This window comes from Molothrus aeneus, chromosome 10, assembly GCF_037042795.1.
Source record: "Molothrus aeneus isolate 106 chromosome 10, BPBGC_Maene_1.0, whole genome shotgun sequence".
Classification (NCBI taxonomy): Eukaryota; Metazoa; Chordata; class Aves; order Passeriformes; family Icteridae; genus Molothrus; species Molothrus aeneus.
In genome coordinates, this window is record NC_089655.1 from 24,710,523 (window position 1) to 24,737,103 (window position 26,581).

Sequence of the window (26,581 nt, forward strand, 5' to 3'; positions counted from 1 at the left end):
TCCATTTGGCAAAATATTTATTTATAATAAATCCGTCCCAAAGCGGTTGGTCACAAAGAATCAACTCCTCTTACACGTCCGGGCTGTAACAATGCTTTTGGTAGAAGTAAATAAACTGCTTCTTTTTCCACAGTGTACAAAAACAAAGAGACACCGAAATGACAGGCAACAGGACACGGGGGACTGAGGGCACTGGAGAGGCAAAGGCAAAGCAGAGGGGCCTGGCTGGCAGCGCTGGCACCATCATTTACCCGTACAGTCTCAGCCCTGGGCTGCACCTCTGCTCCAGCAGGGCAGGCTGGTGCCCTGCAGCAGCTCCAGTCGCTCTTTCACAGTACTGCATGTCAACACTGGGAATGGTTTCTGATATGGTTTAGACTGCACACAGTACTTGGAGAGGGAAAAGGGAGTTACTCCCACTCCGTGGTTCCCGGCGGCTTCGATGTCAGGTCGTACATCACCCGAGAGATGCCAGGGATCTTCTTGATCTCTGCCACCATCTTCAACACCACCTGTGGGGCAGGGGAAACAGAGTATCAGGAAAACAGCGTGTGAAACAGACCTGACGAAAATCTGTCACCCCGGTTTTTTAAGATTTTTAACATTTTCCAAGCCTTTTGATGTTTGCATTCTTGTAACGAGCTTTCTCACACACTTTCTGTAAATAACTTACCGTTTTGCATTCTTTTATAAAAGAAGAGAAATTTGTTAGACTGTTGGTTTGTCCAGTGTCATTGGAGAGGTGGCACTGTCACCCTCCAATCCACTGTCACTTTGGAAATCTATAAATGTTAGAGCCAGAAAATAAACCTCCCCTTTTCCACTTTGAGAACAGTGGTGTGCACTCGTGTTACTTCGTGTCCTTTAGTGACAAAAATCACCCTGGAAAGGCTGGAGGGCAAACTGCTGACACCAGTTGTGCTGGACACCAGAGCCTGCTGGTACCAGCACTTTGCCACCAGACATGGAATAAAATCAGCTGGAAGAAAACCTCTGCTTTCCAGTGAGAGCCATCTTCCAGGGCTCACAGTTAATCCATGTCAGCAGCAACGTTCCAGGGGAGAATCTGATGATCCTGAGAAGTTCAGCTTCCTTAAAAATCCCCCAGTTCCCAGCACCACTTACATGACCTGCTGTTCTGTTTATGGTGAAAGCACAAATTAATGCTGCATTGCTCTGCATAGAAAAACTTCATTATTTCCCCCATAAATATTGTTTATTTATTTATGATTATTCTCTATAACCCTTATCACTTAGCCACCACACTACCACCTATCCTTAAAATGACCATTTTTCCTTTTGAAGAATGCAGGGTTTTTGTTTGGGGGTGGGTTTTGTGGTGTTTGGTTGTTTTTAAAGACAAATGAATCCTCATTTGATGCAATGGGACAGTAGTTTACATGGCAACCTGAGCTGTTCTTTCCATGGATGGGCTGCCCTAAAGTAGAGGACTTCAATTATATACAATTACTAAACAATGCTCATATGGTCCTAAAGTGTGTTTAAAATAAAAGGTCAATCCTCCTCCTACAGTGCATTCCCAGAGGGACAAAGTACTTGACTGGACATGGATAAAGTTAGGAAAAAAAGAAAAAGCTTGAACCTGACTCTTAAGTCCCCTTAGTGACCTAAAGAGCAAACAGGGCACTGAGATATTAAACTGCAAGTTCCAGTAAAAGCAGAAGCGCCAAACAAAGGCAATTCCTAACGTCAGGAAATTTCCAACTACTGATGCAAAAATTAACTCAAAATCCCAGGAATGGCTGGGGTATTCTTTCCTTTTAACTGGTGGTATTTTAGCTCAGCTCTGCTGGAAAGCCTTTGAGTTGTCACACCCACCTGCCAGCCCCTCAATTTGTTGGTTTTTCCTCCCAGAACGCCACAACTTTTTAATGATTAATTACAACAGAGAAAAACAGCAATAAACTCGAGGTGAAGGCAGCGGGGGTCAGAGTGCAGTGAGAGGAGAGCTGAGTCAGGAGCAGGGGCTGAGGAGGGAGAGCAGGGACTGAGGAGGGGAGCAGAGGCAGCAAGGGCTCAGGAGGGGAACAGGAGCTGGAACACCAAGGAACAATGAATGCTCCAGGGATGAGCTCCCTGACTTTGGAATATGCATCCATCCAGATGAGGCCAGCACAGAAAAAGTTGTATTTCTGTGTTATTTCCACCAGAATCACCTTTTGTGCTCTGTCCAAGATCATCTAGCACCAAAACCAAAGTACAAAATACATTGCTGTATTGATATGCAAATATCTCATGGGATAGACATGAAATAAGTTACGGTCAGAGTAAAGCATCCGCACTGAAATCCACATGGGGCTTTCCCCAACATTTCACTAATTTAGGACAGATCAGTATTTAAAAAACCATCTATTCTTATTTTTCAGCAGTGCTGCAGGAGAAAAGCCAAGGTGTATTCTGTGTATTGTGATGGGTGCACACAGGATCCCTCGTGCTGGGGTGCCCTCACCTCCTCGGGCACCTCGCTGCCCGGCGTGGCGGCGATGCCCGTCATGAAGTCGCTGGTGATGAAGGGCCTGATGACCACAGACCTCTGGCACGAGGGCTGCTTCTGCAGGGGGTCCCGGTCGAAGTGCAGCGGGGTCAGGATTATTGGCATCTGGCTGATCTTCCCAGCATAGCCTGCAGCACACACAGGGCACACACGGGCACGGTGACACCAGCTCTGCGCTGCTCCCACCCGCGCTTCCTGCTCTGAACCACGAGTGCTCCTCACCCCGTGGGATATCTGCTCCCTCATCCTGTGGGATATCTACTCCTCACCCTGTGGGATATCTGCTCCCTCACACCCCATGGGATCTGCTCCTCACCCTGTGGGATCTTCTCCCTCACACCCCATGGGATCTGCTGCTCATCCTATAGGATCTGCTTCTCTCACCCTGTGGGATCTGCTCCCCCACACCCTATGGGATCTGCTCCCCATCCTGTGGAAGCTGTTCCCTCATCTCATGTGGGATCTGCTCCCCCATCCTGTGGATCTGCTCCTCATCCTACAGGATCTGCTCCCTTCACCTCCTGTGGGATCTGCTCCCTCACCCCCTGTGGGATCTGCTCCCCTCACCCCCTGTGGGATCTGTACTCCATCCTGTGGGATATCTGCTCCCCCACACCCCATGGGATCTGCTTCCCTCACACCCTGTGGGATTCTGCTCCCCCCATCCTGTGGGATCTGCTCCCTCTGGTCCCACAGCAGTGGTGCAGCTCTACAGCTGCAAACCAGCACTGGGAGGGCTCTGGCACAGGTTCCCAGAGCAGCTGTGGCTGCCCCATCCCTGGAAGGGTCCAAGGCCAGGCTGGACAAGGCTTGGAGCAGCCTGGGATAAGTGGAAGTTGTCCCCAGGGCCTGGAGCAGATGATCCCTGATGTCCTTTCCAACCCAAACCGTTCTGAGATTCTATAAATTGCCACTTGAGATGATCCTCAGCCTTTGCAGGCATGCAGAAAAAATCCCAGCTAATCTGTGTTATCCCTGTAACTCACTGTGAATCAGTGGAAGAGCCACTTTCCTTCCCACATAACATAAAACCAGGGGGCTTTATCAGTCCCCATTTCAAGCCCAATAAAGAGATATTCCCAAATAAATCTTTGAAATATTCTTTGAACTAGTCTTCGAAATACTATTCTTTGAAATAGTCTTTGAAACACTCAGGAGAAAGCTCTCCAGTATTGCTGGCTAGGGATGGGCAGGTAACTCCAGACATTTCCCTCATTTTCCAACGTCTGCTCCTGAAAGGCAATGCACAGCTCCCCAGTTTCCCTGTTTCAAGGAGCTGAAGGTCCAAAATCCAGGTGTGAGGAGCTCCCACTGCTCAGGCTCCCTCCCTCTGCCAGCCCTGGCCTGAGCTGCTGCACAGGGAGGTTTTCTCACTGAGCCACAACTCCAGGCTTATTTTTAGGAGCAATTTATTCACACAGAGCCAAGTGTCACCAAAAGTTAGCAAGACACAGCTACAGCTTTACCAACACAGCCAACAGTGTTATCTCAGCCTTTTGAGGTTAATTCTGTACAAATTCTGTTCACACAGCTCTGCAAACTGAGTCTGGATCCTCAGAGAGAGGGATCTGCTGTAACTTGATTTATAGCAAATACAGGCAGGGCTGATGCAGTGCTTCCCACACAGATCACATCTCCAAAGGTAATTAAGTAAAAACCTGAAGAGGCTGAACCTCAGAACTGTTTATTCCCAGGCTGTGCCTGTGTAGCACATCCAGGGGACCCCACACTCCCTGGCAGTGCAGGGTTGGGGCTGCAGCTTTGACTTCAAGTTAAGAAATCTGAAACCACCACAGGCTGTGAGCATCACCCCCACGAGAAACCTGGCATCTGGGCTTTCACCAAAACCAACACCATTTAAAAACTGTGTCAAGTTCCTTCACCTCAGGTAAACACTGAGCTCAGCAAAGAGAAGGGATTTGGGCAACTGAGTTGCCTGCACAAGTCTGCAGTGAAGCAGCACAGCTTTGAGCTTCATGATGTGTCAGAAGCAAGTCAGTCCCCAAAATCCCCTAAAATTAATTCCTGGCCTTTGGCTATCAGCTTCCACAAATTTTCACTGCCATTCCACTAAGTGATCACTTTTTTTGAGACACCTGCTTGCAGATTTTGACAGCACCACTCTGATGACGCCCACTGGGTTTGCAGGGGTCTGGAAACACGGGTGTGACCCCTGGGATGAGCTGGAGCACCTACCAGACTCCCTGAGAATGTTGTGAGCCTCAAAGTCAGCTTGCCGTAAAGTGCTGAGGACTCCTGTGGTCAGGAAGGTGGGGGTGACATCCGTGGGGGGCTCCTTGACAGGGGGGCCAAACACATACACCACTCTGCAAGAGACAGAACAAAGCACCCTGCCTCCAGCTGCTGCTGCTGCAGAGCCAGCACCGAGCTGGCAGCCAGCACCAGGCTTCACTCTGCCCACAGCTCTGGACAGGAAAGCACCAGGCCCCCGTGAAATGCTGCACCTCACTGTTAATGAAGGGCTTCAGCACAGGCCACTAACTGCAATTTATAAATCTACACAAGCACATCTGCAACAAAACATCTTCTGAATTCAGAGCAGTCACATCAGCTTCATGTTTTTAGTGTCGTTCCTTGTGTTTCAGAGGCTGCAGGAGAAGCAGCAGAGTTGGAGAGGCCTCGTGCATGGATCCACCACGAGGGGCTCCCAGCTGCTGTGTGGGCCTGCAGACACAAAGCAGGAGTGCTTGTCTGAGGCCCAAAACACACAGATACACCAGTTTGTGTGTGGATTTCTGTGTGGAATGCAAAGCCAGCTGGGCAGGAGCCTCCTCAGTGTGGCTGGAACAGCAGAGGAGCCTGCAAAGAGAGCAGAGCTCCCAGAGCTGTGGGATGCTCAGGAGGGCACTGCTGAACCCAGCAGAGCTTAAGGAAATCAGCAGTGCTCTGAAGCCACAAACTGGCTTTTATTTTCATTTTTTGACACACTCTGGAACTGCACAGGCAATCCTGATTTACGCCTTCTTTTATCCCCTCTGCACTTAATTTAAACAGGTGCCTTGCAATTCCAGGTCTCACCTTTCAGAGTAAAAGCTCTGTCAGTAGGTGTCACTTACATGAGAAAATGAAGTTTTGCTATAAGCAATTCTAAGCACTTTTGGCAGAAATCTCACAGCCAGGCAAGGAGGGTATAATTCTCCAGAGCTGATTTCATGTCTAAGCACCTTCAGCTGCTGGGAAAGTTATGGACTCGAGTGGGCAGGAAATGTATCCTCAGAGAGCTCAGCTGAGATCAAACTGCCCAGCTTTGGAGCCCTCCCTGTGCATCAGAACTGACAGCCCCTCACAAATCCCTTCCTGACACAAGGCAAAGCAAAGTGCAGCACATCACAGCTCAGCCCCAGCCCCGCAGAAGAGATTTGCATAAATTATAGTGGGGGCTGCCTAATCCAAGGATATAGGCCAGCAATTTCTTTTCAAGGAAATAAATCCATATTTTGATGTAATGTGTATTTTGTGACCTCTGTATGAGACACCTGTCCAACATATAAAAATATCACAGCCCAGACTAAACAGAGAAACGTCTGCACCTGCTAAATTTCCACATGTGAATGAGACAATTAAAAATAAAGGTAGATCAGTACTCACCTGTTGATGTTGTGGCACATGCGTGGTATGAGCCTGGCAAGGAACATCAGGGACTCCCAGTGTGGGGCATCCTTGCTGGAGATGCCACAGACGTAGCTGTAGGAGCGACAGTCACCCTGGGGACACAACAGCCACACTGAGGGCCAGCCCTGCTGCCACAGCCACTCACAGCTCCTCCTGCCCATCCTGCAGGTGACAGCAGCACAGCTGGGGACAACATCCAGCACACACCGAGCTGCTGACACCAGTGAGAGACTGAGTGGGTCAGAAAACAGAGAGCAAGATGAGAGAGCTGTAAAAGGAAATAGTCAGGCTGGGAAGGCTCATCTCCAGTGGCCAGTGTTGGTATTTAGGTGACAAAACACAGAAATTTGGTGACACTGCAGCCTGAGACAGTAACCAAAGCTGACTGCAAAGAGCCACACGCAGCATTAGGCAGGTGAAGGTAAGATATGAGAAGGAATTCAACACTGAGGGTGCAGAGAAAGGTGCTTGACTGCTCAGGAAGGCAATCCCAGAGTTACTGCACACAGCTCCAGGAGTGCCAGCCCTGCACCTGCACCTGGCTGTGTCTGTCCCACGGGCAGGGAAGGGGAAGGGACTCAGCTGCTGCCCAGATCCCAGTGCCCTGCACTGCTCCAGCTCCTCAGGGATCAGCACAGCTCACACAAGTGCTGGAAAGGGCAACAAGCAGCCCAAAAGCAGCAGAGTGGGGTTTTACACAGTGCAGCCGAGCTCTCCTGAGCCTTGCTGGGGCCAGCAGGGTGACAGCAGAGCTCAGGGGCTGCAGTGACCCCCCCAGGCTGGACAGTGCCCCCAGAGAGCCCCTGGCACCGAGTCAGGGACCCCAACCCTGCCTGCACCCACCAGGCCAGGCTGGCACAGCCCCTGCACTCACCAGGCCAGGCTGGCACAGCCCCTGCACCCACCAGGCCAGGCTGGCACAGCCCCTGCAGAGCCAGGCTGCATTCCCAGCCCTGCACTCACCAGGCCAGGCTGGCACAGCCCCTGCACTCACCAGGGCAGGGCTGGCACAGCCCCTGCACCCACCAGGCCAGGCTGGCACAGCCCCTGCAGAGCCAGGCTGCATTCCCAGCCCTGCAGCTGCACAGGGGCTCCCCAAGCCTGCCCTGCTCCCTGCACAGCTGGGGGAGCCCTGTACCTGCACTCCCACAGTTTTGATGGGCAGCAAGAAGGCATTCAGTGAATGTAGGCTGGTGATCTGCATCAGCTTCTCCTGGTCCTCCTCACTCGTGCACGCCTTCACCCTCTGCAGCAGCGTGTGGGGCTGCCAAGGATGCAGAACAAAAATTTAAATACATTAAATTACACACAGCTCCCAGCCCCTCAAACACAACCTGCACGGCACAAATAAAATTGTAATTTAAATAAATGTTTGCTTAGTCTACATTTACCCCTTGGAGCTATTTAAAGCAGACCCCTCATCTGACAATTAAACATCAGCTGAAGCACTTCTCTGTGATTACACTGAGTTTGAAGCTGAAGCTCTCCAAGGCCATAGGGGAAGCTCTTTTCCTGTGCTCATTTTCTCCTTCACAAAGCTGCACTTTCCAGTTTTATGGCACCACAATTCCATCTTTTAAAGGAAAGGCAGATGGAAATCCCTGCCCTTCAGGATTTACCAGAAAGGCTCTGGAAGTTGTTTTGAACTCACACCTCAGAGCAGACCCCAATAATGCCTGACAGCCTCCACAAAGGTCAGCACAGGTAGGAGATGGGGAAGTCAAACATCAGCCACTGGAAATTCCAGGTTTTGGATCAGGGCACCTGGGCAGCTCCTGGCTCCTGCACTTGCATTTACACACCCAGTGACTTTGGGGTGTGCAAACCTGGAATGCTACAACTCCTTCAGGGGGGGAAGACCTTTTCCTGTCACTGTGTGATCTCATCTGCACAAAGTTTAACTACAACAGGATTTGTTTATTATTTGAAAGGTAAATAAAGTTCCATTTTCCAGAAATGGTTCAAAACACTTGCACCAGTGACAGCACTAAAAATTCCACTGAACAGCTTCAATTGAGCTGCACTTGGAGGCAGCATTCCTCAAGGAGCACAAACCTTTTAACCTTTCAGCAGACTAAACCTCCTTTTAACCTTTCAGCAGGCTAGGCCTCCCTGCAGCTCACTTCAGAGCCATCACTCAAAATTAAAACTTAGGATTTCCTTACCTTCTTCACACTGGCAGAAAAATCTGCCACTATTTTCAAGATGTTGTTTGTTTCTGGGAAGTCTTTGCACACATAAGGTTCCTCAGCACAGATCACTCTGATTGCTAGGCCAGGGCCTGCAAAGCAATGTTGAAGAGATATTATACCAAATAACAGGAAGCTGGTTTTCAGAAGAGTGGAACAGTGAGTCAGTCACTGAGTTTTGTGCATTCTGCCATTCTATCTAAGCTTCAGCTGTCTAAATACCCTCAAGGACAGGAAGAAACCAACCCATAATTGCCAACTTTGCTGTTTTCTAGTGGAGAACTCGTGTTAGAAATGTTGAATATTTACTTTCAAGACAGCAAATGCCCCTTGGAAAGGCAGAGCCAGGCCATTATTCCAGCTCAGGCAGAGCTCACTGCACTTACTGAGAACTCCTCTTTTGGCTTCTCCCATCAAAGCCAAACAAAGCTCAATCATAAAACATTATGTGAATTTATCAAGCTGCTCTCAAGTCATCTTTCCTGAAAGATTGTGCCTAAGTGAAAGCCTAAATCCTTTTTTTCTGTGTTTGAAGATCAGTTCTATACTGCAGTGACTCTGGATGTGCTGAAGAGCCCTGCTGTGACCCAGCAGCTCCATACCTGGGAAGGGATGCCTGGACACCAGCTCTTCAGGCAGACCAAGCTCTCTGCCCAGCACTCGCACCTCGTCTTTGTGGAAGTCTTTCAGTGGTTCTATTACTTTACCCTAAAAAAGAACATTTAAAAAAAGAGGCAATTTACACTCCAGCTCACATATCCCAACAAAAAGCCTCAAATGTTCAGGTTCTGGCACCTAAACTGGCCTGACCTCACAGCACGAGTGCCAACAATTCCATAAACACTGGAAAGAAATCCCAGGTGAATGTGGGCTTTGTAGAACAGCTGCAGGACAGAGGGTGAGACCAGGAAGCCCCAGGTTGTGGCAGAAGAATCCGTGGCTCCAGCAGGGCAGACAGACCCGTAAGGCCAAGCTGGCTCTGCCTGCAGGAACTCAGACCTTTCTTGTCTCTGCTGGATGCTCAGAGCAACCCCACAGCCCTGAAAGCACCTTGTGCAGGGATCAATACTAAAAATGGGATTATTAGTTCTCTCCTGTGGGTAGCTGGTAACTGAGCACCTTCCATCAGATTGCTGGGTGAGGCCTCTCTGCTGTGCTGGCTCCTTCTCTGAGTATAACACAGTTAGAGAACTCACCACTCCAGTGCCAGAAAACCAAACCAGGCAGCCTCCCACCTTTGCCTGACATGCTAACACTAAAGAGCTGTGCACAGAAAGGTGTTTAAAAGGCTGTTCTGGACTGCACACAAACAGACCCTTGGCAACAGAAGAAATGCAATAAATTACAATGACAATGGACTCTCAGGGGCCTTATGACAGCCATCAGTGCCAGTGGCAGGAGCAGCAGAGCTCCTGGTTTGGTGCTGGCTGTGTGGCAGAGGCAGGAGCAGCACAGTTCCTGGTTTGCTGCTGGCTGTGGCAGGGGCAGCACAGTCCCTGGTTTGCTCCTGGCAGGAGCAGCACAGTCCCTGGTTTGCTCCTGGCAGGGGCAGGAGCAGCACAGTCCCTGGTTTTGCTGCTGGCAGGGGCAGGCAGGGGCAGCACAGTCCCTGGTTTGCTCCTGGCAGGGGTAGCACAGTCCCTGGTTTTGCTGCTGGCAGGGGCAGCACAGTCCCTGGTTTGCTCCTGGCTGGGGCAGGCAGGGGCAGCACAGTCCCTGGTTTGCTCCTGGCAGGGGTAGCACAGTCCCTGGTTTTGCTGCTGGCTGGGGCAGGAGCAGCACAGTCCCTGGTTTGCTCCTGGCTGGGGAAGGCAGGGGCAGCACAGTCCCTGGTTTGCTCCTGGCTGGGGCAGGGGCAGCACAGTCCCTGGTTTGCTCCTGGCAGGGGCAGCACAGTCCCTGGTTTGCTCCTGGCAGGGGCAGCACAGTCCCTGGTTTGCTCCAGGCAGGGGCAGCACAGTCCCTGGTTTGCTCCTGGCAGGGGCAGCACAGTCCCTGGTTTGCTCCAGGCTGGGGCAGCACAGTCCCTGGTTTGCTCCTGGCAGGGGCAGGAGCAGCACAGTCCCTGGTTTGCTCCTGGCAGGGGCAGGGGCAGCAGCAGCCCCGGGCTCACCTCCTCGCGCAGCTTGCGGATCAGCTCGGTGTCGTTGTGGTGGGTTTTGATCACCTCAGCCTTGCCACTGGCCACCAGGGAAGCACTCTCAATCAGGTCAGGCCTCAGGGTGCCCTGAGCAAGGAACACCTCCTCGGGTTTCAGGTTCATCTCCCCGATGACCTCGTTGGCAATCTGCAGGAGGGGCACAAAGAAGAAGAGTTCCGGCACTTTTGGGGCTGTCAAAGATCTCAAGAATGAATGAATTTTACAGCAGGGAGCTGGAAAAGCACAACCAACCAGCAAACTCATGATGCCACTGTCCCACTGCTGAAACACTCCTGTAACCCCATCTTGTGTTGAGCAGAAAATGGAAAAGGCATCCCCAGAGCACAGGAACATCAGTCCCTGTTTAATATTCTCCCTGTCCTTCCCAAACCCTTCTGGGTGCTCACACAAGCACCCACTAATTAACCACCAGCACTGATTACACACTAAAAGATGTACCCAGGAATCACAGTATTTAAAAACTTCAACCAAACAACCAGTAAACATTACCTTAACAAAGGTGTCACCGATAATTTTTCTCTTTTCTTCAGGACTTGTAGTCATATTTAAGGTCTTGCTAATTCTTTTACGTGGAGTTCTGTCCTCGTCTGAGATGGGCAGAGTTGTTGTGCCATTATAGAATGAATGGGCTGCATTCACCACTGCAGGAAATCACAGGGAGTTTTTTCTTTTTTTTACAAAATCAATAAAGATTTTTGTGCAGGTTACAAAATAGAAGTTTCACTTTATTGCTTTAAAAAAAAAACCACCCCAAAATAAAAATAATTTCCTTTGACTAACTGCATTAATAGGGTTGCTCAATACCTCAAAAATTAATTTTAACAAGAGCCTTTTATTTCTCTTATTAACCTATTATTTTTTCCATATCGTGATATTAGGCAGCCACATGCAAGTCCAGTTCTTGCTTCCCTCTCAGATGATAATTTACTTGCTTTAAACAGTTTACAGACAGTGTTTCCCCAAGGCCTTTCTGCAACCAAAATTAAATGATGCACTATTTACTCATGCTACATTATGCCACTTAATTCAGAGAGGCTCCCAACCCAGAGATCAGCTGGGAGGCTCTCTGGCATCCTTCACCAGCACTGAACTGCCTGACCTGCACAAGGAGCACTTGCAGCAAAGGGATTCCCTCAATTTGCTCCTCTGGCTGCCTGCCAGAGCCCAGGTTTATTGCTCCACAGACTGCAAGAATAAGACATGGATTTTCCACTAAAAAAAGAAAGATAAATGTAGAAAAATGTGTTTAGAATGAAGCTGAGGACACTGCAGCCCAGGCTGCACTGAGCCAGAGGGAAGCACTGCTCACCCAGTGCCAGAACACAGGAGAGGCCCTGGGCAAGGCAGAGAGGCCCAGGAGAGGCAGCCCTGGCTCAGGAGTTCACCAGGGAGCTCAGAGCAGCTCGTGCTGCTGGCACAAACTTGGTCTTCTCTGACCTCCTCATACCTGAGGTACCAAAAACCTTTGAGCCTTCTCATCAGCCACGTCTGGGCACTTGCTGCTCTCTCAGTGAACTCCTTCACAGGATCATAAAGGCTGCAAAACACCTCCCAGATCACTGAGTCCAGCCTTTGACAAATCAACACCTTATTCTCAAAAGGTCACTCCAAATCCATTAAAATGCACCTCTTTCAAAGCAAGAGAAAATGCTTTGAAAGTCATTTTGCCTATAGTAGCATTCAGTCACCCAAATGAGCTCACAGTTGACAAAGAAAGAGACTCAGGATAAGAAATGAAGCCCGAAGTGGTAATCAAGATACTGGAGAAAACGGAAATGTAGTGAGCTCTGCAGCAGCTGAACAGGATCCCTCAGCAGAGAAGTGACCAAGGCACAAATCCACTGCTCTGCTGTGCCCCACCTGCACAGACACCAACGTCTGAAGAGACGGGGCAGCTCACTGTGTGCTCCCATCAAGGAAACAAGGCCTAAGACTCCAGGTTTAAATTCTGTGCTCAGGTTCAGGTGGTCCCACATCACCGACCCTGCCTCGGTACCAGAGTCTGGAACAGCAGCTCAACAAAGCCCAACCCTAAGGGTGGATTTTGGGGAAACCTTCACAAGTGGCAGCGGTGGAAGGACAGGGAGCAGGAGGAGGTACCTTTGACGTGGATGCCCAGCTTCCTGAGGGCCTCCTCCACGGCCTGGCTCTCCCTCTTGCGCATGAAGCCGTTGTCGATGTGCACGGCGATGACCTGCTCGCGGTTCAGCGCGCGGTTCAGCAGCGCCGTGCACACCGTGGAGTCCACACCCCCGCTGAGCAGCACCTGCAGCACAGAAACAGCCTGTCACACCTGGGCTGGGGGCAGGGGGCAACACAGCACCCACCTGCAGCGAACAACACACTGCCCCAGCTGCGTGATGGCACAGACATCTTTCATGAAAAATCCTCTCCTTAGGATTTTTCCTCCCGAGAAGCTGAGAGGCCTCAGGAACGAAATGTAACCAATGGTTATCTGCTGTTGTGGAATGCAACAGGTGGGTCTGTGATTGGTCTCATGTGGTTGTTTCTAATTAATGGCCAATCACAGTCAGCTGGCTCAGACTCCCTGTCTGAGCCACAAGCCTTTGTTATCATTCTTTCCTATTCTATTCTTAGCCAGCCTTCTGATGAAATCCTTTCTTCTATTCTTTTAGTATAGTTTTAATATAATATATATCATAAAATAATAAATCAGCCTTCTGAAACATGGAGTCAGATCCTCGTCTCTTCCCTCATGCTCAGACCCCTGAGAACACGGTCACAGCGTGACTCCCCCAAAACCTGGGCGTGCAGCACCCAAACCACCACAACCCTCCACATCAACCCCAGGCAGGGCAAACCAGCCCCCAGCTCTGCCCCTACTCACCAGGACCTTTGAGGAGCCCACTTTGTCCTTGATGTCCTGGATGCACTGGAGCTCCCTGTTCTCCACGGTGAAGGTGCCGCTGCAGCCCGCGATGTCGTAGAGGAAGTTCTTCAGGATCATCTTCCCATTCACTGTCAGGCTCACCTCGGGGTGGAACTGTGCTCCATACAGCTTTTTAGACTCGTTTGCTATGCCTGGTACACGTGGCAAAACAGAAATGAATAACTGAGCTGGAACTGAAAGCATAGCCAAGTCAAGCAAGAGACTCAAAGTGGCTCTTTGGGATTGGTAACTCCAGTGGCTTTCAAACTCCAAATTCTAATGTCCCACAATTTCCTGTGACAACCTCTGTGTGATGTTAAAGCCCTGCTTTCAGTACCTACATTATTCCTGCTCAGTTGAACATTCATGCAATATTAAATACAGTAACAAGTTAATAAAGCTTTAATAATTAAACAGTGCCTGACTTGTACTGTGACAGTGCAGAGCCCAAACCCCACTGGCACTGCACACCACAGTGCAGGTCTCCCTCTCCCCTGCCTTAAGGGCACAGGAGATTTTGTTTCTAAGACAAACAACACATGCATGCTTTAGAACAATATAAGCTATATAAATAATGTTAACTTTAACCACATTTAAATCAGGACCATTGCTTTTAAAGTCTATTTCTTTATAATCATGGCAGCTTGACATACAAACACACTCCAGAAATTAAAAACAATCCATTTATTTGGCAATCAAATAACAAGGGCTATTACTCTGGTCCCATTTGGTTCTAACTCCTGTCTGCCACAATTCTTTACCAAACACTATCAGAAGACAAATTCAGGATAAAATAAATACCTGCTATGATGTTCCCAGACTGTGCCACCACTTTGAATCCATCAGCCACTTTATCCACGCTATCTCCATGAGTGAGGAGCACAAGCTCTTCCTTCTGAAGGCCTCTAAACCAGGATTAAAAACCAGAATCAATTCAGGGAAGAACAAAGACAGAACTCTGTGCCTTTCCGAGAGATGCCCCGAGGGGTTCCCACAAAAGCACATCTCGACAGACCAGGACATTTGAAATGTCTGCAGGATTTCCTTCCCAGGAACAGCCATCTGCAGATTTGAGATGCCTCCCTTGGAAACTGCCCACGTCTCTGTCCAACACACCCCTCCTGCAAGAGGGAATTGACATTTACTCTGAAGGGTGTGTGGGTTTCTCCTTACAGACACCCCAGTACTGAAGTCCCCTCTGGGACATGGGGAGCCATCTGGAGTCAGTCAGGATAATGGGAGTCTTGCTTTTTATTTCAACAAAGTGAACTTTTCTTGTTCAAACCTAGGTGTTTTCAGGACAATTTGGGCACATCAGACAGCTCTGCATGAGCCCTACAGAGGGAAGATAATAAAACTGGAACACCAGGGATGAGTAAACTGTCAGACTTTTCACAAGGAACTTGAAAGCCATCAACAGAATTATCAAGAAGTCTAATTCTGGTTTATAAAACGCCACAAAGCAGTTTTAAAGGAAGGTAGAAGAGGAATGGGTTGGATTTTTTGCGCCCTTTCCAAAATTGGATGGGCACCAACAAATACAAGAGCAGTGCACAGCAGGAGACAAGAGCTTAACTCAAATATTCTCAGATCATGGTGCACTTACAGTGCTCTCAGTGAAGACTCTGAAATAAGGAGTTTATACAATATTCCCAGCAAATACACCTGCTTTTTTAGAGCCAAGTGGAAAGTTATCCCTAAGTATTTGTTTCAGTGAGTAACCTGCTTATTTGTGACCACACTTGTAAAAGTTTTATTAGAAATTATCAGCTAATTTCGCTGTTTTTTAAAAAAAAAAATAACCTTCCTCTCATCCAGACAGCCCTTCCCAGGCTGATAGTGCTTTGATAAGTGGAAATGTGTGTGCACCTGAAGAGTGAGCAGGTGTTGTCCAGGGTGATGCTGAACACTCCGTCCTCCCGAACGCTCTTCTTGTGCACCGTCCCTCCAAACACCTTGTTCATCATCTGAGAGCAAAGGGATCCATCAGAGAGCTCCTCCCCACCTGCACCATCCCTCACCTCACCTCCAAACACCTTGTTCATCATCTGAGAGCAAAGGGATCCATCAGAGAGCTCCTCCCCACCTGCACCATCCCTCACCTCACCTCCAAACACCTTGTTCATCATCTGAGAGCAAAGGGATCCATCAGAGAGCTCCTCCCCACCTGCACCATCCCTCACCTCCAAACACCCCACCACATCCCAAAGCTGTAGGGATTCCCTTCAGAGTTAATCCTGGCTCTGTACTGGGCTCGTTCCCCTCTGCCAGCAGAGCTGCCACACACAGGGAGCAGAGCCCCACAGGCAGAGGTTTGCAAAATTCTGTATATTCCATAGTGTGAAGCCCCTTCCCTCAGACACGGCTGCTCTGCAAACCAGCTGAGTACCTGAGGCCATGTCAAAAACCTGAATTATTCCCTTGGTTTTATTCTGGGACTAACCCTGGAAAAACCAAGATGCAGGAGCAGAAGCCATGCACCTAAAGCAGCCCTTGTCTCCCTGGAAGTTGGTTTTGCTCAGCTGGGATCCACCAGATCCCTGCAGGACCACCAGAGAGTCCAAAGGGAAGTAAGGGTTATTTCTTTTCTCATGAGGGAGTGTTAAGCACTCTGAAGAACTCTGCCAGGAACAGCCCATGCCTGAGACACTGCCCCACTTGTTTCCAGGGGAGGTGCCTTTTTCAGCACCCCCTGTGCTGAATCAATGAGTGACTGACAGGTTATATTCACCCTGACAAGAACAGGGCTTGTGGAGCTCAATTCACAGCACTGCAGCAAAGAAAAACCATGTATGCAACTGATCCCAAACTGGTTTGGGTTGCAAGAGTCCTTAAAGCTCATCCCATCCCACCCCTGCCATGGCATGGACACCTTCCACTGTCCCAGGGTGCTCCAAGCCCTGTGCAGCCTGGCCTGGGGCACTGCCAGGGATCCAGGGGCAGCCCCAGCTGCTCTGGGCACCTGTGCCAGGGGCTGCCCACCCTGCCAGGGAAGAGCTTCTCCCTAATGTCTAACCCAAACCTGGCCTCGTTCAGTTTAGGGCCATTACAAGGTCAGGCAGAGCCAAGAGAGGAACGCACAGCAAGCTCAGCTCATCCATGATGCTGCTGTGGCTCTGCTCTGGCTGGAGAGCAGCTCCTCCAGCACTGCCCTGCAGCCATGTAGAAATGAGCCTGAAGGAGGCTGTGGACAGGCACATTTAACAGCTGCACTGGCTCCTGGAGGTGTTGCCCAGCCCCAAGGACCCCGTGCTGTTCCCCAGCAGCACCTGCATGCCATAGCAGATGCCAAGCACTGGTTTTCCTATTGTGAATATGGCTGGGTCGAACCATGGCGCATCTTCTGCATACACAGAGTTTGGTCCTCCAGATATGATGATGGCTCTGCAGACAGAACAGGAAAAAATCGTTAATCCAAGCACACTGGTTACCTTGAAATCTATTTACTGCAAGCACTGGCACTGTCTCATGCCGCTCTTAGAACTGATACTTTCTAACACACATTTCAACACAGATATCATTACATGTAACTTGACTTTTGCTGTCAGACCCAGCAGGTTTTCAGGGAGGGATTTCCCCAGTTTAAACAAAGTCAAACACAAACCATCATAAAAAGTGTCTGTATTTTAAATTTCTCATAGCCAACCAGCAGCTCTGAGAGAAGCAGGATGGCTGGGACAAATGTAGAGTATTAGCAGCAAGATATATATTTTTACATATGTATATATATACACACAAAATTTATGAAGTCTGTGACATCTGGAGGAGACCTGCAGTCAAAAAATCTACTCCCTAACTCCTAAATCTGCTGAAAAAAGTCCCTTTGTCCATTCTGGTTATGCAGAGATGGCATTAGCAACAGGCTGAGAATTACAAGCACAATACACATGATCATGTAGTGTTTGGAGTCAATACTTCACCCTATAAAAGAAAATTAAACCATCTAAAAGGGCAAGAGAGAGTTTTTGCAAACCACAGTGATTTCCAGGACCATGAACTGCAGAAGCACCAGTTGGGCAACACTTCTGGCCTCGTGCTGGGATGGAGCAGGGCTGTACCAGACCTTGGACTCAGAACTGTTTGTTTCACAGAGAACATCAAACTTGCTCTGAGCCAGAAGTGCAAACCCAAACCAGACAGGAGCTGCACAAACGGGATGAACAGAACAGAGCTGTTCTGGCTCTGAGCAGCAGGAGCTGCCCACTCCTGCCTGTGCCACCAACAGGAGCAGCCCTGGCACCAAGGTCACCTGCAGCCCCTGCAGCCAGCAGGGATGGAGCTGCAAGGGGCAGCATTTGTTCCCCTGCCCGCTGGCACCTCCCGGCCAGCTCTGGAACCAGCACAGCTGATGTGGGTGCAGTTTGACACGGAACCACCCTGAAAGCTGCTCCCTGCAGCTCCTGCACAGGCACTGCTGGCCAGCCTGGAGACACGGGGCATCTCCTGGCCCTGGACTGCCATGAAGAGTCTGAACTCTCTCTGTGGCTGCTGCTGCTCCTGCTCCAAATCACTCCATGCACAGAAGCATCTGCTCAAGTGCCAAATGTACAGAACATTATTTAGTATTAATTAGAACCACAGAACACGCTCCTGGAGCTCAGGGCCGTGCCCATTCCCTGGGGAGCCTGGGCAGAGCCTTTCCCTGATCTCCAACCCAGAACTCCCCTGACACAGCTCCAGTGCTCCCTGGGGTTCTAGGAAGGAATTGAAGGAATACAGCCACACCTATAGACTGAACATTCTGATGAGAAGTCAAAATAGTTATGCACTTCTTTAGTCAAAAAGTAGAGTCCTAAACACCTGGCTTTTTTCCATGCCAGTTGAAATTTGGCATAATACAGAGGGGTTTGCAATATGCCCAAGTACTGAAGTACAAAAAAAAACCCAAAAACAAAGAGTTTAGACTAAGAGGACTTGCATCTTCTTGGCTGTGCAGGAGAAGTCAGAACCTGCACAGGATGCAGACTGTGCCAGCTTTCCTGCAGCACTGTGTAGTTTCCTGCACACTTGTCTGTGCTGGTATGAATATCCCTTTCTCTGGTTACCCTAAACCCCTTCCCAAACAACCTGACCCAGCTCTGGAAAGCCCCTTTGCAGTGGATTACAGGCACCTCAGGAACACATAAAAACACCCAGGGAAAATGTGTGCATTGACACCCCGAGGTCAGGACTCCTGCCAGAGCCCAGACTCAATCCAGAGCCCAGAGTAAATCCAGAGCCAGGATATTGTGGGAAATGCTCATCCACATTTAGGTGACACTTGTCACTGGAGAGCGCTCTGAACGCCGAGGAGCTGGCTTTTCAAAGCCACCATGTAAACATGATTTAGCAAAGTGCTGGCTCTTGCTGCCACCTCAAAGCTCAGCACAGGTGCAGCTCCTCAGCCATTCCAAGTGTGAGCTGCAGTGTGGGAGCCTGACTGTGCCCAGGACATGGAAAATGCACCAAACCCTGCAGTGACACCACAGACTCAGTTTGACAGTGACCGTGGCTGTGGATCTGTTGGGTTTGCTGACTGACACTGGACACAAACAGGTTTTGTGGACACAAACACAGTTATTGACCAGCCTGGGTGACCTGAAACCACCACCCCAACCTTGGGAAGTGACCTGGGGGAAAAGGCTCTGCCCCATTTCAGACAGCAACTGTTTGCAATGACAGCTCCCACAGGCCTAATCCCAATACTCTGAAAAACTTTCAACTGTTCTGAATTCTTCCCACTGCAAACCTGCATCAACACAAACTATTTACTGCTTCACTAATTATCACTGATTGGGAAAATGCACTTCTGCAGCACTGTCTTATCTGTTACAGAGCACAACCAAAATCCCACGTGCACCACATTTCTGGATTTGTACCAAACTGACAAGTAAGTACAAATCTTTGGTGATTTGTAGACTTCAGGGTATTTATTCTCCACACACAGAAGAGATGTATATCCTAGAAAGCCTAACAAAACCTGAAAAATTAATGTACAAACTACCAAGTAATTGTGAGACCCTTCTTTGCTGCAAACAATGAGTGGCAGTGTCAATTAGGGATTTTTTTTAGCTGCTTTCCAGGAACATCTGGCATGATTTACCACAATACCTTCAGTAATCAAGTTGGTTTAATTTAAAAAAAAATAAGTAAAAAAAAATTTTTAGAAGCCTACAAAAAATTCAGCAGGTAAAACAGCAAAATCATCTACATTTTGGCAGATAGTTAAAATGCAGCCTCCTGAAGGATGCTCCGCAATTGAAATTATCAAAATGACATTAGGAAACAAATGTCCAAAAAGGCATGGAGGGACAAATGTACAGGATGGATCTCTGCCCAAGTGTCCCCAGCACAGCTCATATGTTCCTGTGGCCACTCTCAGATGGAATCATTCACACCATTGGCATTAGAGTGTTGTATACAGGCAGAGATATTATAAAAGAAAGGCTTTATAAAATCAGGGACTAAGCCTGTTGCTTCCTCCAAGTGCAGCTAACCAGCTGGCTTGTAAGCTTGGATCAAAGAAAGAGGCAAAGGAATAAGAAGCAGTTAGCACAACAACCTATTCTAGTAAGAAAAATAGGTTGCACCTGTAGTAACAGAAGATCTGTCCCATAAAAATCCACAAAGAAAAATGTAAACACCTTGGTGAAGAGAGAATCTTAGAAAAATGTAAACACCTAGGTGAAGAGAGAATCTTACCACATACACACAAAAACACCTTTGAACCAATGAATTGGGCAAGAAAACTACCAGCCACTTGGAGCTGGACACAAGGTCTGTGAAAACTACATAAAATGAGTTATGTGAATAAAGAATTGGCTTTCCCTATGTGAAGAAATGGAGTCCCATGTGCTTTGTTGCAACATTAGAGCCACTCCCCAGGTGGTGAGCAGGGAACAGAGAGCAGGGAAGGGGCAGGAGGTGAGCAGGGAAGGGGCAGGAGGTGAGCAGGGAACAGAGAGCAGGGAAGGGGCAGGAGGTGAGCAGGGAACAGAGAGCAGGGAATGGCCCAGGGGGTGGGCACAGAGCAGAGAGCAGGGAAGGGGCAGGGGCAGGGCCCAGGCAGTGAGCACGGAGCAGGGAAGGGCCAGGGAAGGTCAGACGTACCTGAATCCCTGCTCGCGGATGGCGAAGGCCGGCGTCTCCAGCGGGAAGATCTCGGACTGCACGAAGAGCTCGCGCACGCGGCGGTCGATGACCTTGCCGTACTGCGCGCCCGCGTCCAGGATCACCACGGCACCCTCGTAGTGGTGCTGCCCATCCTTGAGCTCTGCCCCGGCGTTCTCGGGCTGCCGACAGCACCCGCGGCAGAAACCACAGCGTCAGCCACACCCGCGGCAGAAACCCCACGGAACCGCCGACACCCATGTCAGCAACCCCACGGAACCACCGACACCCATGTCAGCAATCCCATGGAACCGCCGACAACCATGTCAGAAACCCCACAGAATCACCAACACCCATGTCAGAAACCCCACGGAACCGCCGACACCCATGTCAGAAACCCCACGGAACCGCCGACACCCATGTCAGAAACCCCACGGAACCGCCGACACCCATGTCAGCAATCCCATGGAACCGCTGACACCCATGTCAGAAACCCCATGGAACTGCTGACACCCATGTCAGAAACCCCACGGAACCGCCGACACCCATGTCAGAAACCCCATGGAACTGCTGACACCCATGTCAGAAACCCCACGGAACCGCCGACACCCATGTCAGAAACCCCACGGAACCGCTGACACTCACTCAGCAATCCCACGGAACTGCTGACACCCATGTCAGAAATCCCATGGAACCACCAACATCCACTCAGCAATCCCATGGAACTGCTGACACCCACTCAGCAATCCCACAGAGCCACCCACACCCACTCAGCAATCCCATGGGGTCACCAATACCCAGGTCCCACCAAGTCACCCACACCCCTCAGCAATCCCACAGAATCACCAACACCCATGTCAGAAATCCCACGGAACCGCCGACACCCATGTCAGCAACCCCACGGAAACGCCGACACCCATGTCAGAAACCCCACGGAACTGCCAACACTCACTCAGCAATCCCATGGAACCACCGACAGCCATGTCAGAAATCCCATGGAACCACCAACATCCACTCAGCAATCCCATGGAACTGCTGACACCCACTCAGCAATCCCACAGAGCCACCCACACCAGCAATCCCACAGGATCACCAACACCCATGTTAGAAATCCCATGGAACCACCAATACCCAGGTCAGAAATCCCATGGGGTCACCCACAGCCACCCAGCAATCCCATGGAATCACCAACACCCATGTCCCACCAAGTCACCCACACCCCTCAGCAATCCCACAGGGTCCCCGAGACACGAGGCTGGAAAAGGCCTCTGTGAGTGGCCAGAGTCCAGCTGTCCACCCAACCCCACCACCCTGTTCACCAGTGAACTGTGCCCTCAAGTGCTGCTTGCACGTATTTCCAGAACCCTCTCAGGGATGGTGACCCCACCACTACCCCGAGCAGCCCCCCGAATGCTTTACAAATGTTTCTGTCAGGAAACGTCTCTTGATATCCAGCCTAAACCTTCTCTGGCTTTACACTGACAGCCCACTGACTAAGCCAGATCTCTTTAACAACTAACATGTGCAAGGCTTTGCTAATTAACTATGCTAATTTATGATAAAAATTACAAAGACCGGCCAAGAAACTTCAAAATACAAAAAAAAAAATCTTGAAGATGATAAGGACCAGTTGAGGCACTGGCAAGATAAAGGTGCTGGACACCAGCACAGAACATCCACCCCAAGCAGACACACAGACATGACACCCCCATCCCCCAAACCCAACGGCACAAATTAGGGAAGAAAAATGCTAATGATCTAACGAAGGCAGAGCTTTCCACAAGCAAGAGCTCATATGCCCTGATCACCATCTGCAGCCTCTCCATCTCTTTCCATTTTCCAGTTCCACATGAACGCCAGCACAGCCCATGAGAGCACCAGCCTTTTTCTCAGGCAAAACAGCACAAAACCAAACAAAAAATGTTTTCCCCCCGTCACGTTGGCTCGTATGCTGAACTTCACTTGACATTACCTCCTGGAGAGACTAAAAAGGGGAAATTGAGAACAAATGTCCCTGCTAAATTATTAAAAAAAAAAAAACCCAACCGATTTTGAGTGCAGCATTTGAGCAGACTGCACATCAGAACAAAGCAGTGGTTTCCGCTGAGCCCCTCACGCCTGAACTGCCAGGCCAACTTCAGCCAAATCTGAAAGAGTGCTAAAGTACACAAGGCCAAATTTCCTCATTAAAGAAACATGTGAGGAGAGCAGCTATTCCATGGAAGTGTCCTTATCAGAGCATCCCCGAGTAAGAATCAACAGCCATGCTCCAACACCAAAAATCCACTGCCTAAAGAATTGAATTCTGTTAAGGTGCTCTTCCCCTAACTTAAAGTTTACCCTGTCCTTGCCAATGCAGCTTGGTGAAGGACAAACTGGGAAGGGTTTTACTTTGGCAAATGCTGCCTCCAAACACCTTGGAGCTCCATTTCAAGTTTTACTGATGGCAGGTTGGAGTGGTTCTGCTGGCTTGGACCAGGCAGCAGAACCTCCAACCCAGGACTCGCCTGTGCTCCCATCACCGCTGCTCAGCCATGTCCACCTGGGGCAGGGATTCAGGCCAGAGCAGCCACAGGTGACTCTGGAGAGCATCATCCTGCTGGGACACAGCCTCCCAACAAACACACTGGAAACGTCCAAAGTTCACACCAGCTGCAAGAGGTTTTATCTTAATTAAAGAACATAAGTGGGGGAAAAAAATAGTGCTAAATCCCTCAAAAGCCTAAATCCAGGTTAAACTCAGATATTTAATTTTTGCCCTTCAGCTGGCAGCCAAGTTGCCTGATGGGGAGCTCTTAATGACATTTAGTCCTGGGTTACACAACAAAAAGTACACACGCTGGAAGAGAGCAGACTTGAGCAGCCTCACCCCCAGCGAGGCAGAGTCACCAGAGCTGTCCTCCCTTCCAGTGCAGGGAGGGAATCACTTTTACAGTCATTCTGGGCATTTTCACCTGGCAATTTCTAAATTAGCAGCTCTTTCCAGACAGACCAACATCCCTGTGCTTTCCTGAGCCCATCTTGGGGAAAACACTATTCCTGGCAGTGCCATTTTTTTATTTCAAAGCAATAGGTTGTGTCATTTAGGGCCAGAGCTCTGCAGCCCACCCACAAAAAAACGACTAAACAGAAGTTACTGTTGGTGTCAGCTCAGCTGGACTGATAGCCAAGCATCCACACCTGTAGCTAATAAATAAATGAATAAATCTGGTTTTCAGTGCCCTACGCCCTGGCGCTTTGGGCAGGCAGGTGTGGTTAATGGGGGCATGAGCAACAGTTATGGGGGAGACAGGAGTGTGAAAACAGAAAGAGCCTGAAGTTACACCAGGAGTAGCTTGAGAAGCACTGTTAAAGCAGCATAAGTTGGTCTGTGTCCTGAACCTGCACCTCCCTCAGACCCCAGCAGAGGCAGGACAGCAATCCAGACTCCTGTGAACTCAGCAGACAAGCAGAACTGTAAGGGGGTTCAGAACTAAGAGAGCCCAATGTGCACCCCAATGTGCACCACTGTAAATCACAGGCAAAAAGAGGAAAGGAAAAAGGGCAGAAGAGTCATCACAGGATCTGGCTTTACTTATTGAAAGGCACAGTTCCAAGGCTAGGGGTTTTAAACCCCAATTTACCACGGGAAACGTCACTTGATGAAATCCCAAAAGGAACAGATGCTGTTCATGTGCAGCCAGCACGGCAGCTGAGCTCTGCACACCAGGGCGTGCCAGCAGATTTAGAGGACACCAGACAGCCCAGCTCCTGCAGGGACAGACAGGGCTTATGGAGCCAGCACCTCCTCCTGCTGGGGGCTGACAGCCTCTAATGAAAACCCCTTTTCCCCTCGGTACAGGTACAACTAGAGCTCCTTGTCTTCTGGTCTATCACACAAAAGTCAGGAGAACGCACGGGTTTTGAGAGCTCCTGTGGAGCTGCTCTGACACCCGTCCCAGTGGTCCAGGCACAGGGCAGAGGCACCACACTGCTATCTCAGAGTGGGACTGAAAACAGGCTAAAACCTCCTGCACACTGAGAGAAGAAAGCCTCTGCTCAGCTAACTCAAGTCACAAGTCACCCTGAACACCACGGACCCGGGACACGGCACCAAGGTGCCACCTGAGCCGCGTGCACCCCAGCTGTGCTGCCAGCCTCATCCCAGCACCTCCGCTCCACCATGCCAGCACGGAGGACAGAATCTTCCATCGCTGCTGATCTTCTGCATCAAAAACAAGTAATTCTGAGTTCTCTAGTGAGCTGAGGTAGGAGAACTGGAACCAGGCTTGGGTTACCAGCCAAGGACACCACAAATCCTACCAAGTGCCTTAAACTGAGTGTGCAAGCTCCTAGCAGCCCACTTGTGCAGAATCAGGGGATTTTTCAGCATTTCACACACCCACATGCTTGCAGGTTGGTCATTAATGCAATTTATAAACCACATTTCCATACAGACCAGTCCCATTCTGGAGTACTGGAAAATAGCAGCAGCTCCTCTGTCCAAGCCCCCGGCCCTGAGCTTTCACCCACACTGGTAACTCAGGACAAGCCTAAGCCAGGAGCCTTGATCTTAAACTTTCAAGCCAGCACAGGTTTTACAAGAGTTTAACTGTTTCCCTGTGGTATTAAAATTAAGCAGGTCTAAGAATGCTCACTCATATTCATATTTCACAGCATAACAGGAAAGCAGCTCCCTCAAACTCAGGCCATCGCCAGGAGCGAGACAAGAGCCCCCAAATCTTTCTATCAGGAAAGCTTTAACAGACAGGTGTGTCCTGCAGGTGTCGGTGGGCTGCAGGAGGAGCAGGAGCCGGTCCCTGCACAATCTGCTCTCACTCTGCAGGATGAGCCGGGGTTGCACACCCCATGGCCCGGAGAACCGGAGCCCCAGGAGCAGCCCCCGCCAGGGAAGGCGCCTGTGACCACGGCGGGGAAAAACAGGCCAGAAAATTCACACAGGAACGAACCGAGCACTCAAAAACCCTGCAGAAGCACAGCTTCTTACAAATGAGATATGGAGCCGAGAAAGAGGGAGGAGAGGAGCAGCCCCGGCCAGGAGGGGAGGTTGCGAACACGGCCAAGGGAAAGCGTGTCAGAAAACTTACACGGGACCAAGCGGGCTCCCAGAACCGAGCGCCCGAATCCCCCGAGTCCGCCCGGGTTTTCCCAAACTAGATAAAGAAACCAGAACAAGTCTTTAATCCCGCCACAGCAGCGGCTGGAGGCAGCTCGGTGGGAAATTGCATTATCAGAAAGCGCTGGAAGTTCCCGCGGCGCACGGCTCGCTCCGTGCCCCGCTGTGCCCGGGCCACACGGACACGCGGCCGCAGCGGGACACGGCCGGTGAGGGGACACCTGCGCCGGGGCTGGGAGCCCTGCCCGTGCCGCTGGATGAACCGAGCCCCCGGCCCGGCTGCGAGCGGGGACACGGCCGGGCGGGGTTAGGGTTAGAACAGCCCTGCTCGGGGGGTTAATCAGTTAATTAATGAATTAGCGCTCTGCGAGCAGCCAGGGCTGCGGCTGCGGCGCGGGCGGTCCCGCTCCCCTCCCGGGCCCCGGGGCCCCGCCATGTGCCCGGGCGGGCCGGGCCGCGCCGGGCCGCAGCCCCGTGCCCGCAGCACTGACCTTGGTGTCCCCGTTGCACAGGGCCATGGGGGCGGCGGGCAGCGCGAAGAAAGGGCCGCGAGGAGCCGCGGCCGATGAGCTAATGCCGCCCGCGGGAGGAGGAGCCGCCCGGCACGGCCGCTCCGGCGGAAGGGGAGGAGCGGCGGCGGGGTCAGGGGCGGGCCGGGGACACGGCGGGGACACGGCCGGAGAGCCCCGCACCCCGCGGGGTTTGCGCTCCGACAGCGCATTTTGCTCGGTTATCAGGGTAAAAACAAATCGGAGCTTTGCAGTGAGTGGGGGTTTGTGCGTGAGCATCCTGTGATACCATGGGATCGCTGGCTGCTTTGGGTTGGGAGCTTAAAGCCCATCTCGTCCCACCCCCTGCCATGGGCACGGACACCTTTCATCGACCAGGTCCATCCCGGCCTTGGACACTGAACCTGCTGTGCCTGCTGGGTGAATTCCCCAGCGGACACCGGAGAACGTGACTGCAGCCGTGGAACCCTCCTGGAGCG

The 26,581-nt window shown here is 50.5% G+C and overlaps 1 protein-coding gene across 1 annotated transcript; it reads right to left on the minus strand.

The window, feature by feature from the left end:
• On the minus strand, positions 1–26,201 carry GMPS (guanine monophosphate synthase). Its single transcript, XM_066556589.1, has 16 exons — positions 26,085–26,201; positions 20,478–20,659; positions 16,658–16,772; positions 15,258–15,355; positions 14,190–14,293; positions 13,347–13,540; positions 12,599–12,764; positions 10,988–11,139; positions 10,451–10,624; positions 8,940–9,045; positions 8,314–8,429; positions 7,287–7,412; positions 6,125–6,240; positions 4,712–4,842; positions 2,471–2,643; positions 1–512 (listed from the first exon to the last, which is right to left on the minus strand). Exons 1-16 carry the CDS (start codon positions 26,109–26,111, stop codon positions 411–413), a joined length of 2,082 nt encoding a protein of 693 aa, XP_066412686.1. The 5' UTR covers positions 26,112–26,201; the 3' UTR covers positions 1–410.
• Between the last annotated feature and the right edge of the window lie 380 nt (positions 26,202–26,581).

Bases quoted from the DNA above. Each gene is read 5' to 3' on its own strand.
- GMPS (XM_066556589.1), bottom strand. From the start codon at position 26,111: ATGGCCCTGTGCAACGGGGACACCAAG. The intron at 20,660-26,084 runs GTCAGTGCTGCG...TGCTGTCGGCAG, and splicing joins TGTGCAACGGGGACACCAAG to CCCGAGAACGCCGGGGCAGA. The intron at 13,541-14,189 runs GTATTTATTTTA...CACGTGTACCAG, and splicing joins GTCTGGGAACATCATAGCAG to GCATAGCAAACGAGTCTAAA.